At 43.1% G+C, this 14,124-nt stretch overlaps 2 protein-coding genes across 2 annotated transcripts; both read left to right on the forward strand.

Annotated features, from left to right (window-relative positions):
• Positions 1–1,745: 1,745 nt before the first annotated feature.
• On the forward strand, positions 1,746–10,840 carry LOC133910783 (probable methyltransferase PMT28). The gene is made up of 16 exons (XM_062353054.1): positions 1,746–2,801; positions 2,919–3,068; positions 3,742–4,012; positions 4,098–4,190; positions 4,374–4,548; positions 4,670–4,915; positions 5,018–5,212; positions 5,494–5,690; positions 6,977–7,887; positions 8,529–8,644; positions 8,861–9,036; positions 9,411–9,601; positions 9,700–9,786; positions 9,884–10,041; positions 10,130–10,340; positions 10,429–10,840. The coding sequence occupies exons 1-16, from the start codon at positions 1,932–1,934 to the stop codon at positions 10,576–10,578; spliced, it is 4,197 nt and encodes a 1,398-aa protein (XP_062209038.1). The 5' UTR covers positions 1,746–1,931; the 3' UTR covers positions 10,579–10,840.
• Positions 10,841–11,606: 766 nt separating this feature from the next.
• On the forward strand, positions 11,607–13,942 carry LOC133913432 (dolichol-phosphate mannose synthase subunit 3-like). Its single transcript, XM_062356584.1, has 4 exons — positions 11,607–11,898; positions 13,135–13,256; positions 13,334–13,441; positions 13,655–13,942. The coding sequence occupies exons 2-4, from the start codon at positions 13,155–13,157 to the stop codon at positions 13,712–13,714; spliced, it is 270 nt and encodes an 89-aa protein (XP_062212568.1). The 5' UTR covers positions 11,607–11,898; positions 13,135–13,154; the 3' UTR covers positions 13,715–13,942.
• Positions 13,943–14,124: the final 182 nt, after the last annotated feature.

A 14,124-nucleotide genomic window follows, 5' to 3' on the forward strand; every position in this document is an offset into this window, starting at 1 on the left:
TGCCAATCACGCTTCTTCCGGCAACTCATCATAGGATATGACGATGATATTGTCTTTATCAATCTCTGAAGTAGACATATCTAGGGCTTTAGAATTTGGCTAGAAGATAGCCAAAATCTCCTTCCATAGTTGAGTCGTCAAAAAGTGTGTTGATGCGTAAAAGTGCCACACGCCAAACACTGAGTATCTCGTGTGCAAAATTGACCGAAACTTCATGTCAGAATCGGATGTTCTGATCTATGTATCCGATGTGCAGCACCAGGAAACCCTAGTCGTGGCGCTACGCCGTTAGACCTTCGTCGTCTTCCACACTCGGGAGAGACTCGTCAGAGCACATGTGATCAGTAGCTTGTCCTTAGTTGTGGAGATCAAAAGCATGAAGCACTGTAGATTGAAAAAGAGAATTAAGAAAAAAGAGGTAAAAACAGAAGATATAGTAAATTATATTTGATCGATTGGTTGTTAGATAATCTCAATCAGCCGTGACCCTTTATATTTATAAGTGGGTCAGTCTTGCCCCGTTTTGAGTTAGAATCTATCAAAACACGCCTTCAAATTCGACTCAATCTATTTCCAAAAATTCCGATCTGATTTGAATGGGATGTTCTGATGCCCTTGATTGAATGTTCGGATCATATCAGAATGTATGATTTTTTCAAACATAGACTTTTCGGGTTGGATCAAAATATTTAATCGGATGTTCCGATGCCCTCGATCGGATGTTCCGATCATGTTGGAATGCCCGATTTTTTCAAATATAGAACCTTTCGGACTGGATCAAAATATTTAATCGGATGTTCCGATGATACCATCGGATGTTCCGATCTGTTAAATTGGAATTTCCGATTTTGGTATTGAAAGTTACAACCAGTTAAAAACTTTTAGATCCAAAACTCTCACAAGATATCAATTTCTATCATCGGCACTTTGTTAGAAAACTCGAGAATTATCAGATCAGAACCACAGAGAAAGAGGGAACTGGCGTATAGACTTACAGAAGGAAAGTGAGGAATCTGGGGACAAAAGATTTCAGCTGCAAATTCACTGTGATTTCTTCGTGTCAGCTGACTGATTGGTGCACCAAGATGTTCGTCTTCGCGTCCTGGGGTCGATTCTCGATTGGGAAAATCGAACAGAGTTGGAGAGATGATCCCCGTCCACCTACCTGTTGGTGGCATGTCCAGCTCACTGAGTGACAACATCTCTAAAAAAAATAAGAATGACACCTCCCCTACTTCCCTTCTTAATTACTCAACCAAACAAGAAACAAAACAGCATTAGTTCTTGATTAGAGTTAGTTCTTTTAATCAAATTTCAGTTCTCGGTTACGAACTCAACGATCCAGTCAGACTAGACTTGTGCTCCTTGTTCTAAAATGGGTTGATATCATTTGTTGTTCATGTACTTGCAAAGGCTCCAATCAAGCATATAGTAAAACATCGTGTTGCTTATACTCTTAGTTTTGTTTCATGCTAGTAATGTTTTTGGACTGAGCATTTGAAATTGGTATCAGTAGATTATCAAAAAATAGTTTTATAATATTATAGTTTTGGTATACTTATAAATAAATTGCAACAGATATTAGTGGTCAAAGTTAAGTATTGGAGAGCATGATAATGTCCAAAGTTACTACGTATTTTTATGTTTATGCATAAAAAACCACTTTAGTTGTTGATTATCAGATAAGAAGGGAAAATAAAAAGTAGCCGTAGTATGCTAATACATTCACCATTTATGTTGCTTGGAGTGTGAAGTCACTGAAGGGAAACAAAGCCAGTAACAGCAATAACCAACTACCGCACTCTGCCACACTCCGCTTCTCTTGGCTTCCGCCTTCCCCCTCCTCCTTTCCAGAGTCCACGCCAACCACTCCCACCGACAGCCTCGTCCCACCAATCCACCCACCCGCCCACCGCCGCCGCCGCCGCCGCATGACGGTGGCCCGCGGCCTGCCCGGCCGCCCCTCCTCCGCGCTCCTGGGCTGCTGGCGCCGGCGCCCGCCGCTGGGCTTTGGCGCCAAGGTCGCTCTCGCCATCACGCTCGGCCTCTCCTTCGCCATCATCTGGACCTCACTCTCCCCGACCTCCTCCTCCCAGCAGATCTCCACCGAGCGTTCCTCCTTCGCTGCCGACGTCGCCGCCCCGCCCCCCGCCTCCCACAACCGCACCACCAGCGGCGGCGGGGGCGGGCACACTCATAGGAATCCCCGCTCTGCCCCCCACGGCCACAAGAAGCGCCACCCTTCTCCGTCCGGATCCCACTCACATTCCCACCGCCCCAATGCCACCGCCTCGCGGGATGCCGCGGCGGCAAAGGCTGATCGTGCCGAGCCGTCTCCAATAATTGACCAAGAACCCGAGGAGAAAAAGCCGGAGCAGGAGCTCGAGCCGGAGTCAGATATGGAGTGGGAGCCGGAACAGGAGGCGGAGCTGCCCATGCCCGAGGAAAACACGGACAACGGGGGGAAAGCGCCTGAGGAAGAGGAGGAGAAGCCACCGGAGCTGGAATTGGAAGAGGAGTCTAATGAGGGTGACGGCGAGGAGGAGGATCCCGAGGCGGCAAAGAGGAAGTCTACAACGAAGAAGAGAAAGCTCCCCCCTTTGTTCAGCCCGGGGGTGCATTACCACTGGAAGCATTGCAGTGCCAAGAGCGGCCACCACTATAGCCCTTGTGTGGATTTCGATGGGGATGGGAGTCAGAGGCACCATGAGCGCAGCTGCCCGAGGTCCCCGGTGACGTGCCTGGTGTCACTGCCCAATGAGTATAAACAGCCTGCTCCATGGCCGGAGAGGAAGGACAAGGTGAGGAGATTACCATAATACTTGTTCTGGAGAAAGGAATTGAACATAATTGGACGTGAATAACCGTGATTTGATTATTGCTGAGGTCATTCTTGTGGTGAATCGTTGTGCTTGCAGGTTTGGTATGGGAATGTTGGACATCCTAGGTTGTCAAGTTATGTTAAGGGTCACAATTGGCTTAACCGCACCGGCGAGTACTTGATGTTCCCACCGGATGAATGGGAGTTCAAAGGAGGTGCGAGACACTATGTTGAATCAATTGACGAGGTAAAAGTTGTTGGATCTTTTTCCTAAAAAAAATTGCTGGATGTTCACATTTGGATCAGATGCAATAGTTGTATGCAGAAAGAGCGCTGGTAAATAAGGTTCTGCACATTTCCTGATAGCTTGCATTGTAAATTAATTTTATTAAGTGGACCTATTTTTGGCAAATGTGTGGGATTAGAAATGAAAATATACAAGCAATGTTTAGGAAATAGTGCACGGATGTACATTGTTGGCGCTTGTCTAAGATTGTCCATGCTGCGTGGATGCGGTCAATAGCTAGTTGTGACATGCGGTGATCGTCTTCACTATAGGAGGATATAGCTCAGAAAGCCATGCTTACTTCTCATTGGCCTAGTTTTTCCCCTCACAATTAACGTTCCAATCATGCCCTGATTCCTGAATGGTGTTTGCTAGGTGGCCTCATCATCTTGAGGTCACTTACCATGATACTGCATTCAGTAATGCAGTGTCCTGTGAAAATGTTTGAATCCCTAGGTTTAATTTTCCTATGCCAACACAAGATGAACTTAATGGACGTCGGCTAAAATTTAAGATTGAACATTATTTGATTTTTGAACTGCATCTGCATGTAGTTTGACCAACGAGTCTTCTAGGCATTCTCACATGTCTTATAATTCTTAACGCAATCTGTACAACTTTGTTTGTCATTTAGATGGCACCTGACATTGACTGGGGTAAAAATATTCACATAGTATTGGACATCGGATGCAAAAGTGCTGCCTTTGGTGTTGCTCTACTTGAGAAAGATGTGATAACGCTATCTTTAGGCCTTACAAATGATCAAACAGACCTTGCGCAAGTTGCCCTTGAACGTGGCATCCCTGCAACAGTTGGAAGTCTAGGATCACGAAGGTTACCCTTCCCCAGTGGTGTATTTGATGCTATCCACTGTGGTGAATGCAACATACCATGGCATTCTAATGGTATGTCTGTGCTGCTTCATTCCTTTATTTAGATCCAGAATTTGACTATCTACTCACATGTTGAACGATTGTGTATATGGCTTAGGTGGAAAACTTCTCCTAGAGATAAATAGAATTCTTCGTCCAGGAGGATACTTCATTATATCAAGCAAAAGTGCTGACCTGGAGAGTGAAGAAGGTATGCCATAGTGCAATGATGTAATATGTACATAGAAAAGCGATGAAATATTATAAACGTTGATGTCATATAGATTATGCTCTAAAGTGCTAGTACTTGTCTTGTTCTATCTTATTTTCCAGACAACTGGTTCAAATTTCTTTCTGTCCATTTACATTTCCCCATTTCTTTCTACGTTTTCAGGAATATCAAAATCAATGACTGCGCTTTGTTGGAACGCAATAGCTTACAATAGCGATGATGTCAGTGAGGTTGGAGTAAAGATATTTCAGCGACCAGCCTCAAATGAGATATATGATCTGAGAGCAATAAAAGATCCTCCATTTTGCAAGGAAGACCAGAACAAAGCTACTACATGGTACTTTGGATCTTGGATACTTGGGCTACATCACTATGCTGTTGTCCGATGAGTACATCTATGTTTTACCAGATAATTCACTTTGGATTCATACACCAATAAGTTCATTTTTCTATTTTAGGTATATTCACATCAAACATTGCCTGCACAAAGCACCTGTTGGTATTGAAGAAAGAGGCAGTGACTGGCCTGAGGAGTGGCCCAAGAGGCTTGAGACTTTCCCTGACTGGCTTGGGGACTTGCAAACAAGGGTGGCTGCTGACCATAACCATTGGAAGGCTGTTGTTGAGAAATCATATCTGGATGGGTTGGGAATCAACTGGTCAAATATCCGAAATGTAATGGATATGAAGGCTCTATATGGAGGGTACAAATATCCTTTTCTAATTCTCAAATTACCCAGTCTCAATAATATGCACTGTATTTCAAATTACATGTATTGAAACAGCTGATGATTTTTTTCTCGCAGATTTGCAGCTGCATTGGCTTCTAAAAAAGTTTGGGTCATGAATGTTGTTCCTGTGCATGCTTCTGACAGCCTACCCATTATCTATGAGCGCGGCCTGATCGGTGTCTATCATGATTGGTGTGAACCATTTAGCACATATCCAAGGTCCTACGATCTTTTACATGCTGACCATTTATTCTCACGCTTGAAGATCAGGTATGTTATTGAAAAAACTAGCCTTACTTGGATATCATATAATTTTGGTATGGTTTCTGTACTCAAAATAGGGAATTCATTGTCTTGTTCTGGTATTCTGCTTATTTCCTCTGGATTTCATGCTTTTCTTGTAACACAACATTTACTTTACAATGAATTGTTAAGTAACCAACTTTATATCTTAGACACGTCTGTGCATGAGCTTTATGCCTATTACCAGAAAAAGCCTATTATACCGTAGCTATGTGCAACTCTTGATACGCCATTCTTGTATTATATAGATGTAAGCAACCTGTTGCAATTGTGGTTGAGATGGATCGGATTTTGAGGCCTGGGGGTTGGGCCATCATCAGGGATAAACTCGAGATCCTTGACCCACTGGAGACAATTTTGAAATCACTGCACTGGGAAATTGTCATGACCTTCAGAAAGGACAAGGAGGGCATCATGTCTGTAAGGAAAACAACGTGGCGGCCATAAGCTAATATTTGAATTACAAGGTTTGCAGCATACCAATTTTTGAGCGATACTTTTGTTGATTCCCCCGGTTCTGTGATATCATCAGTTGTGAATCTGGGATAGATGTATATGATTTCTTCATTCATTGCCTACCACAAGTTGCTAGCCATCTATCACTATCTGTTGGCAAGTTTAGGTCCAAAGCGATGATTGGTTGTGGTTAGCGTTACATTGATAAGTTCGTTGGAAGCTGCATCCAGGACGCCCGCTCTTGGTTCGGTGAAAGGACTCCCTGGGTTCTGGAAATGGATTTGTACAAAATTCAAGATTGCTTGTTGTTTCAAAATGTAACAATATGTAAAGACTGTAGCACTGAATCCACTGCTTGGTGTTGCTGTAAGTTGCAAGTTGCAACAATGTGCAAAGATCCCAGAACCCAAACTTTTGCAGAGTGTAACATGTGAATAAACATCTAAGTTTTATGATGCGTAGTTTGCTCTCTCATTTTGAGCTGTTCTAGGCTTCTAGCCTTGCATTTGTACCAGAGAAATCAGCAATTTGCCACATGTACCTTAAGAAGTTCTCATAACACGACCATGCTAGATGCCTGGTGATATTCAGTTGTCAGAGTAACTCCTAGCTCAGAATTGTTCAGGACTACAACTCAACGAGTTCCCACAACTCAGAGACATCAAATAAATTTGAAGGATGTGAAGACTAAAAGTGTAGATCCTTTGCATAAGAATTCCACTCAAAATAAAACATCCAAGTTTGAATTTGCATGATCACCATAATTTCACATCAGTTTCAGCAGTTTTTTTTTAATAGACTAGCTAAATGTACGTGTGTTACTACGAAAATATAAATATTGGACTGGATAATATCGAGTACAAATTTAGGTATAGAGATATTATGCACTGTGAGAGTGCCGCCAAATGAATATATCGGGAGCGATACCATAGTTTAATTTTAGATAAAATCCGAAAAATAAGAAGAAAATTATCTGTTAATTTCTCATCTAATTTATTTATTTATTTTTATTAGTAAAACGAGTTCTATATTTTTAGCTAGTAACAAGACGGAAAGACTGGAGGACGAGGGTAGATGACAAAATTGGATAGATTATTTAAATTTTAGAGATTTTAATTAGATAGGAGGAAAGTAAGAGAAGACATGACGTGAGAATCAATTTTTGTGTTTATATTGTTGAGATGGGATTAGATTAAAAAGAACACTTGCATACCGAGCTGATGCATGAGGCCCAGTCCACTAAGGCCCAAAGCTAAGCTTCCAAACCCCGCAAAGCCCTGGCCGAACCGGCAAGTCGGCACCCTCCCACACACACAGCCGCCGCGATGCCTCCCTTCCCGACGGCGACCACCGCCTCCGCCTCCGCCACCTCCCACCTCGCCCTCCTCCTGGTCCTCTCCTCTTCCACCCTCTTCTTCCTCTACAAATCCCTCCGCCTCCGCCGCAAACCCTCCCCGGCCCCCGCCACCCCGGCCCCGACCCTCCTATACGCCTCCGCCACTGGGACCTCCCAGGCCCTCGCCGCGCGCCTCTCCGTCCGCCTGGCCTCCGAAGCCGGCGTCCCCGCCCGTGCCACCGACGCCGCCGCCTTCGAACCCGACGACCTCCCCTCCGTCCCTCTCCTCCTCCTCGTCGTCTCCACCCACGACGGCGGCGCGCCCCCGCCCGCCGCCGCTTTCCTCGCGCGCTGGCTCGAGGAGTCCGCTGCAGACTTCCGCGCGGGGGCACTGCTCCTATCCGGCCTCCGCTTCGCCGTCTTCGGGGTCGGGTCCCGGGCCTACGGGGAGACCTTCAACGCCGCCGCCAGGAGCTTTTCGCGGTGGCTGCGCTCGCTCGGCGCCGTCGAGGTGGTCCCCCTCGGGAAGGGCGACGTGGATGGCGGGGATCTCGAGGCGGTGTTCGAGGAGTGGAGTGGGAGGGTGTTGAGTGTGGTGAAGGGGGAGGAGGTGGGCGAGGGGGTTAATGCAGAGAGCAATGGGCTTGATGAGTTAGATTTGGAAGGGGAGGAGTCCGATGACGATGAGGAGGATGAGGTGGCAGGAGGGGAGGTTGACATGGAAGACATTGCTGGGAAGGTGCCGTCAAGGAGGCAGAATGGGAAGGTGGAGGGTGGTTTGGCGAATGGAGGGGAGAACGGTGTGAAGGAGATGGTCACACCAATCATCAGGACGAGCTTAGAGAAACAAGTGAGCATTTCTTACATTTTATTATGCAAATTACACATTTGTAGTTGGAGCTATAGGGCACTTAAGAATCTCCAGCTTGTATTGAAAGGAAAATGGAGTATTATTTTTGTCATGCGTGATCTATATGTAGTTATGTGCCTGGCATTGATTGCACAAATTAGGAATTAGAGCAATTATATTTTTAGGAAAGTTGAGGATTGATGGAGATTATTAATTACAGCCATAACTATGGAAGTAGTTCCCTTCAAGAATCCATCCAACTATCTTGCTAATTCTAACAGAGTAAAAATGTTTTCTGTAGAATTGTTAGTGATTTTCAGTATAGTGAGATTGGAGAAGCAGGTAAGCAACCAAGCATCATTCAGATGCTTCTGATTAAGACTTAGGACATTCTCATAGTGATACCAGACTCTTGTTGGTGAACACTATGGTTGCTGTTGCTGTTGCGCAATTATGTTCTTGCATGAAGTGGAAAGTGTACTTTGATGGATGTTTGATATTTTTATAATTATTGCCTGTAGCTGATGTGTTAGGTTTATGTATTTTCATTCTGCATAAAGTTGGGGTCTGTTCTATACTTCCACTATATTTTACAGTATACTAATCCATCGTGCATGTGTGTGTTTGTGTTTGTATGACAGGGCTACAAAATAATTGGTTCGCATAGTGGAGTGAAGATTTGTAGATGGACTAAGTCACAGCTCCGAGGACGTGGAGGGTGTTATAAGCACTCATTTTATGGCATAGAAAGTCACAGGTGAAATCTTTTGTTTATGCAACAGCGTATTTGGAGTACTTGTACAATAGATGGCTTGGATGTGCAATTAATCCTATTTTTAAACGTAATTCTTAAATATTTGCTGCTTAGGTATTGTATTGCAAAAACCATAATTAAGTTGTATTAAAAAACATATGATACTATGTGTTTGACGACCTTGATTGCTTGCTTTCTGTTTATATGCTCATTTGGCAGATGCATGGAGGCAACTCCAAGTTTGGCTTGTGCAAATAAGTGTGTATTTTGCTGGAGGCATCACACAAATCCTGTTGGAAAGAGTTGGAAATGGAAGATGGATGATCCTCTTGACATTGTAAATGCCGCAGTTGACCAGCACACTAAGATGGTTAAGCAAATGAAAGGTGTACCAGGTGTGTAAGTTCTCCATATGAATTATATGTGAGTGGTCATTTGTACAATGCACTGCATATCCTACTGCTCAATCAAAAACTCTAGGGCAGTCATTTCAAATGCCTGTAAAATTTCCTTGCCTGAACTGGAAACAGCTTAAAGAAAGTTTACATCCTGGTAAAATTGCTCACTTAAGAGATTATAAGAACCATCAAATGTGCAGCCTTCTTTAATATTTTTTTAGCTCGACTGTGCTTAGGTTTTACATCAAGCAACCTAGATATTGGACATTATGTTGTCCAGTTCCAAACTTTTGCATTATGCCATTATCAAGCAACCTCACTGCAGTCTTTATTGGCTAAGAATACTGCTTGTCTGCTTCTTGCATTTTCAGGAGTAAAGCCAGAAAAACTAGAAGAGGGTCTATCACCTAGACATTGTGCATTATCTCTGGTTGGTGAACCAATAATGTACCCTGAGATAAATGCTCTGGTTGATGAGCTACACCGCAGACATATATCGACCTTTCTGGTTACAAATGCTCAATTTCCTGAAAAGATTAAGATGTTGAAAGCAATCACTCAGGTCATATTCTCAATAGCGTCGAACTAAGTCTCAGATTTTTGTATTTGAATGTTCAACGCAACTTCTAAAGAATACTGACAATGTCAATATGTTTGCAGCTGTATGTCAGTGTGGATGCAGCTACAAAGGAAAGCTTGAAGGCTGTTGATAGGCCACTGTTTTCAGACTTCTGGGAGCGTTTCCTGGTATAGATGTAGAAGATTTCCAGATGCACATCATGAATGCAAGGTCTACAAATACTAACTGTTTTTCTTTGTGTCTTCTACTTTGTCACCTCACTAGGATTCACTCAAGTTCCTGCATGAGAAAGATCAACGAACAGTTTACCGACTGACACTGGTTAAAGGCTGGAATGCAGAAGAGATTGATGCATATGCAAAATTGCTAAACCTTGGCCAACCCGATTTCATTGAAATCAAGGGTGTAACATACTGTGGCTCGTAAGTGCCTTTTAATTATGGCTTGGCCTTACGGGTTGCTGGTGGGTTGCTGGTTTTCTCATGTTATATGTTATGATAATGCATACAGGTCAGCAACTTCGAAGTTGACAATGGAAAATGTACCTTGGCACTCCGATGTACAGAAATTCTCTGAGGTTTTGGCATCAAAAAGCGGCGGTGTGTACGAAGTAGCATGTGAGCATGCTCATTCATGCTGTGTCCTACTCGCGAAGGTGGATAAGTTCAAGATAAATGGCAAATGGCATACTTGGATAGATTATGACCGATTCCATGAACTGGTGAGCTTTACTGAATAACTAGTATGTGGCACACCCAAGAAGATAATCCTATCTCTGAATTAACTAACACACTCATTCACCAATACAGGTGACATCTGGAAAACCTTTCAAGAGCCAAGATTACATGGCCATGACGCCTTCATGGGCTGTCTATGGTGCGGAGGAAGGTGGCTTCGATCCGGATCAATCTCGTTACAAGAAGGAAAGGCGCCATGGAGCTGCAGCCCTGAAAAAATAATCTTACAGCTATCTCGGTTTTGGATCAGTCTTCTTGCAAAGCCATGGAACTACTACATTTTGGAAGCCAAAATTTTGGAAAGTTCCGTATCATTTTTTTGTGTGTGTTTGTGTTGTGCCAATCATTCCAATTCTGGATTAGTAATGTAAACTATGTAGTTTCTGAATCAACATATTTTTTACAGCATCTAGTTTTTTTGTGACACGTTGGTGTTTGTAAAGCAGTAAAAATTTCTTCGCTATTGATGGGATGCTTTTGTTCTGCCCGGTCACTGTGACTACTAGCATCGGAGACCTTGCTGCATCGAAGCATGCCGGGATGATTATGATAGTACGATGTCATGAAATGTTGCGAAGTCGGAAATCATTCATAATCCTACCCTTTAGAACACTTCCAGCATCGTTTTTTTTTTTTTGAGAAAATCGCAGCATCGTCCTTTCTCTTGATTAAAGGCGGGGTGAGAGGCTGGGAGCAGAGCAATCAGAAACTGACGAGAGGGCATCTGTAGAACGACGCTGAGAATCCATTTTGCTCTAAATGCTACTCTCCACGATCCCAAATATACAAGTGCATTTGGACTTGGCACAAGAATTGAAGTGAGTAGTACAATGGTATTATATCAATTAATTATTGCTATAGTTAAAAATATGTGACAAGTTTACTACAATGATTAAGCGTGGACATACATGGAATGATGAAGCCAAGAGGTACATTGGACTTGCGATGGATTTATATGTGGTATGTGAGGAAGTACTTAGACACTACTCCTACCGGTTAAAACAAGCTTGACGTTTTAGATATGATAGGGTCTTCGATATATATATTTGATCACTATTTTTAATTAAAATATATTTAATATTCAATTAATTTAGGAGTTATAAAAGTATATTCGAAGATAAATTATATATGTTTTATATTAAATATCTTAGATGTGATTCAAAACGCAAGTATTTGTGACCGTATTTTCCTTCCCCCTGTTTTCACATCCGTTTCTTTTCCGCCTTTTCTAAGGTCAGGTACCGAAATTGCCCCTGCATTCTTCAGTTAGGGCCAGCGAACCAGACCAAGGGATCGGAGGACAGGGGACGGTACCGGCGCGAGTCACAACAGCGACGCGGGCGCATCACGGCAGCGGCGTCCTCCCCAACGCCGCTTCCACCGCTGTCGTCGCTTCCCGCCGCCGGCCCAACCCACTCGCCCCCCCCCCCCCCCCCCGCTGCCACGACGTCATCCTCGTCGCCGCCGCGCCGCCCTCCCGCCGACACGACGCTATCGAGCACCCGTCCTGCCTCCGTGCGCCAACTGTCTCAAAGATCCGAGGTAAACAGCCTGTTTCTTGGGCTCTTGGCTCTCTAGGTTGGTCTAGGGTATTAACTCCTAGTTGTGCAGCAGTATTAGGAGGATCGTGCTAGTTGTGCTTGACAAAGTGGTTGGCGATTGCCCGGCAAAGTGGCTGGCAATTGCTCTAGGGCGGCGGTATCTGATTATTCTTGGTCCTCCAGATAAACACAGAATCAACTGCTAAATTGATCTGAACAATTTCCGGCCGGTTATGCTTCGGTTCACGCTTCAATTCCTTATTATAGATCGATTGCTTTATGTTCCGGTTGTGCTAATGTTTCTGTTTAAGTGACGTCGTACTGCGTTGTGCCCTTTGTCAGAAAACTACTACATCAGTTAGAATATTCTAAAAGAGAATATTTCACCGAGTTGTACCATTGTGCTTGTTGTTAAACAACAAGTACGTGCATTCATCTCAAAAGAATGGGTAAATGAAGGAATCTCTACTTGCGGTTAGATCCAGAACAATCTTTACTCAACTGCCCTATGCAACAAATTGCACGATGGAATAGGGCATAGCTGCACTATGCGTTGTCCAGCAATAAGGTCTCTTATTTATCATTGAATTTAAAAAGAAGTTTGATTCAATATTGAGTTGATGCTAATGCACTCCCTCTGGTAGCTTTTTCACTACTTATTTTCGATTATTCTTTATCCCTACGACAAAAAGAAAATTCTCAGGGAGCACCATTCCATTAGTTCTCCAGGAACCAATTTATCGCCCCATGAACCTGAATCAAGTGCTGATAAGCATGTGCAGAGTCACATTTTCAATTGATGCTCTAGAGTGAGTTCGATCTATTGATGAAATCACAAATTCCCACAACAATCCACATGCTTAGGTGCCGTTCAACCAGAAGGTGCATCAGGTTGCTACTCAATCCACTGTAGATGTATTTGAGCCTTCTTGATACCTATTCATTACCCCGATGGACCACAACTGTAGTGTTCTAGGTACTAGCATTTAAGGTTCCCTCCCCACTTTCCTTGAAAGGTTCAACATGGTTGCATGGATGGTTCTCCAAGGTTTTATACTTGATGCCCGACTTAAATCTAACCAGAGTAACCGTGTGGGACTAAACCCACCACTGCCAGGATGAACATGGATCAAATTGAGCTGTGTTGCAACAGCTTGGGTCTTAGGAAAAATAATCAATTGTCCATAGCATTCAGCTATGTTTTATTTTGTCATCCTTATTTTTTCTTTTATGCCAGGAAAACACCACATTTCCCAAATGAAGCACATATTCAAGATTGTTGCAATGCTGGTAGCAATCTCAGCCATCTGGATTTCTCTCCTTGAAACGTCAACTGTTCCTCGAAGTTATACTTGGTTGGTCAGTGTCATCGATTTTCACTTGTTAATTTCTTAAAAATATATTGCAAGTTTCTTTATGTTTTGTTGTTGTTTTAGCTTCCCATCTACCTGGTAGTGGCTCTTGGATGCTATGGCCTTTTTATGGTTGGATTTGGACTTATGTTCTTCCCAACTTGTCCTCAAGAAGCTATACTACTACAACAGGTTAGCTGTTTTACTCCCAGGGGCTAATTTTTTTTTTAAACTATCCATGAATAAACCGAGGAACCTTGGAAACTCTTTGAGCCCTCTTTGCAGTATCACACATGGATCTTCATACTGACCATTAGAAAGAAATCCATGCGAACTGATATTCGTCTTTTTTTTAGCCTAACTTACTCGGTTTATTCTCACTTCTTGAGCCTGACTTACTTGCAGGATATTGTGGAGGCAAAGGAATTCTTAGGAAAGAAGGGTGTTGATGTAGGCTCTAAGTGAGGTCAATTCAGTGATTAATATTCATGACCCTTTGAAGGATCACCTTTCTGTTCCTTAGAAAATAGGTTATTTTTTGGATACTGTAGCTAGGCAATATAGCATTTCACTATGTTGAGAACTATTACTGACACAGTTTTGGTGAGTTGACATGATACAATTATGCTTTTGTCAAAGATTGGAGATAAGTTGACATGCCAGTATCATAACAAGTGCATTGCTGTTCTGGGTTTTTTTGCTTCCTATCTCGATTTCCCATCGCTGGGCGTGTATCAATTGTGCTGTGCAATATCAGTAAATCACCTTATGCGTTATGATTTTGCTTGGGCTTGCAAGTTCCTTTGAGGATTCAACTTTTGCAATCTGTGCTGAAATACCAAAATTTCCTTCAATGATGACTATGATTCTCTGAA

This window comes from Phragmites australis, chromosome 3 (genome assembly GCF_958298935.1).
Source record: "Phragmites australis chromosome 3, lpPhrAust1.1, whole genome shotgun sequence".
NCBI classification, from domain to species: domain Eukaryota; kingdom Viridiplantae; phylum Streptophyta; class Magnoliopsida; order Poales; family Poaceae; genus Phragmites; species Phragmites australis.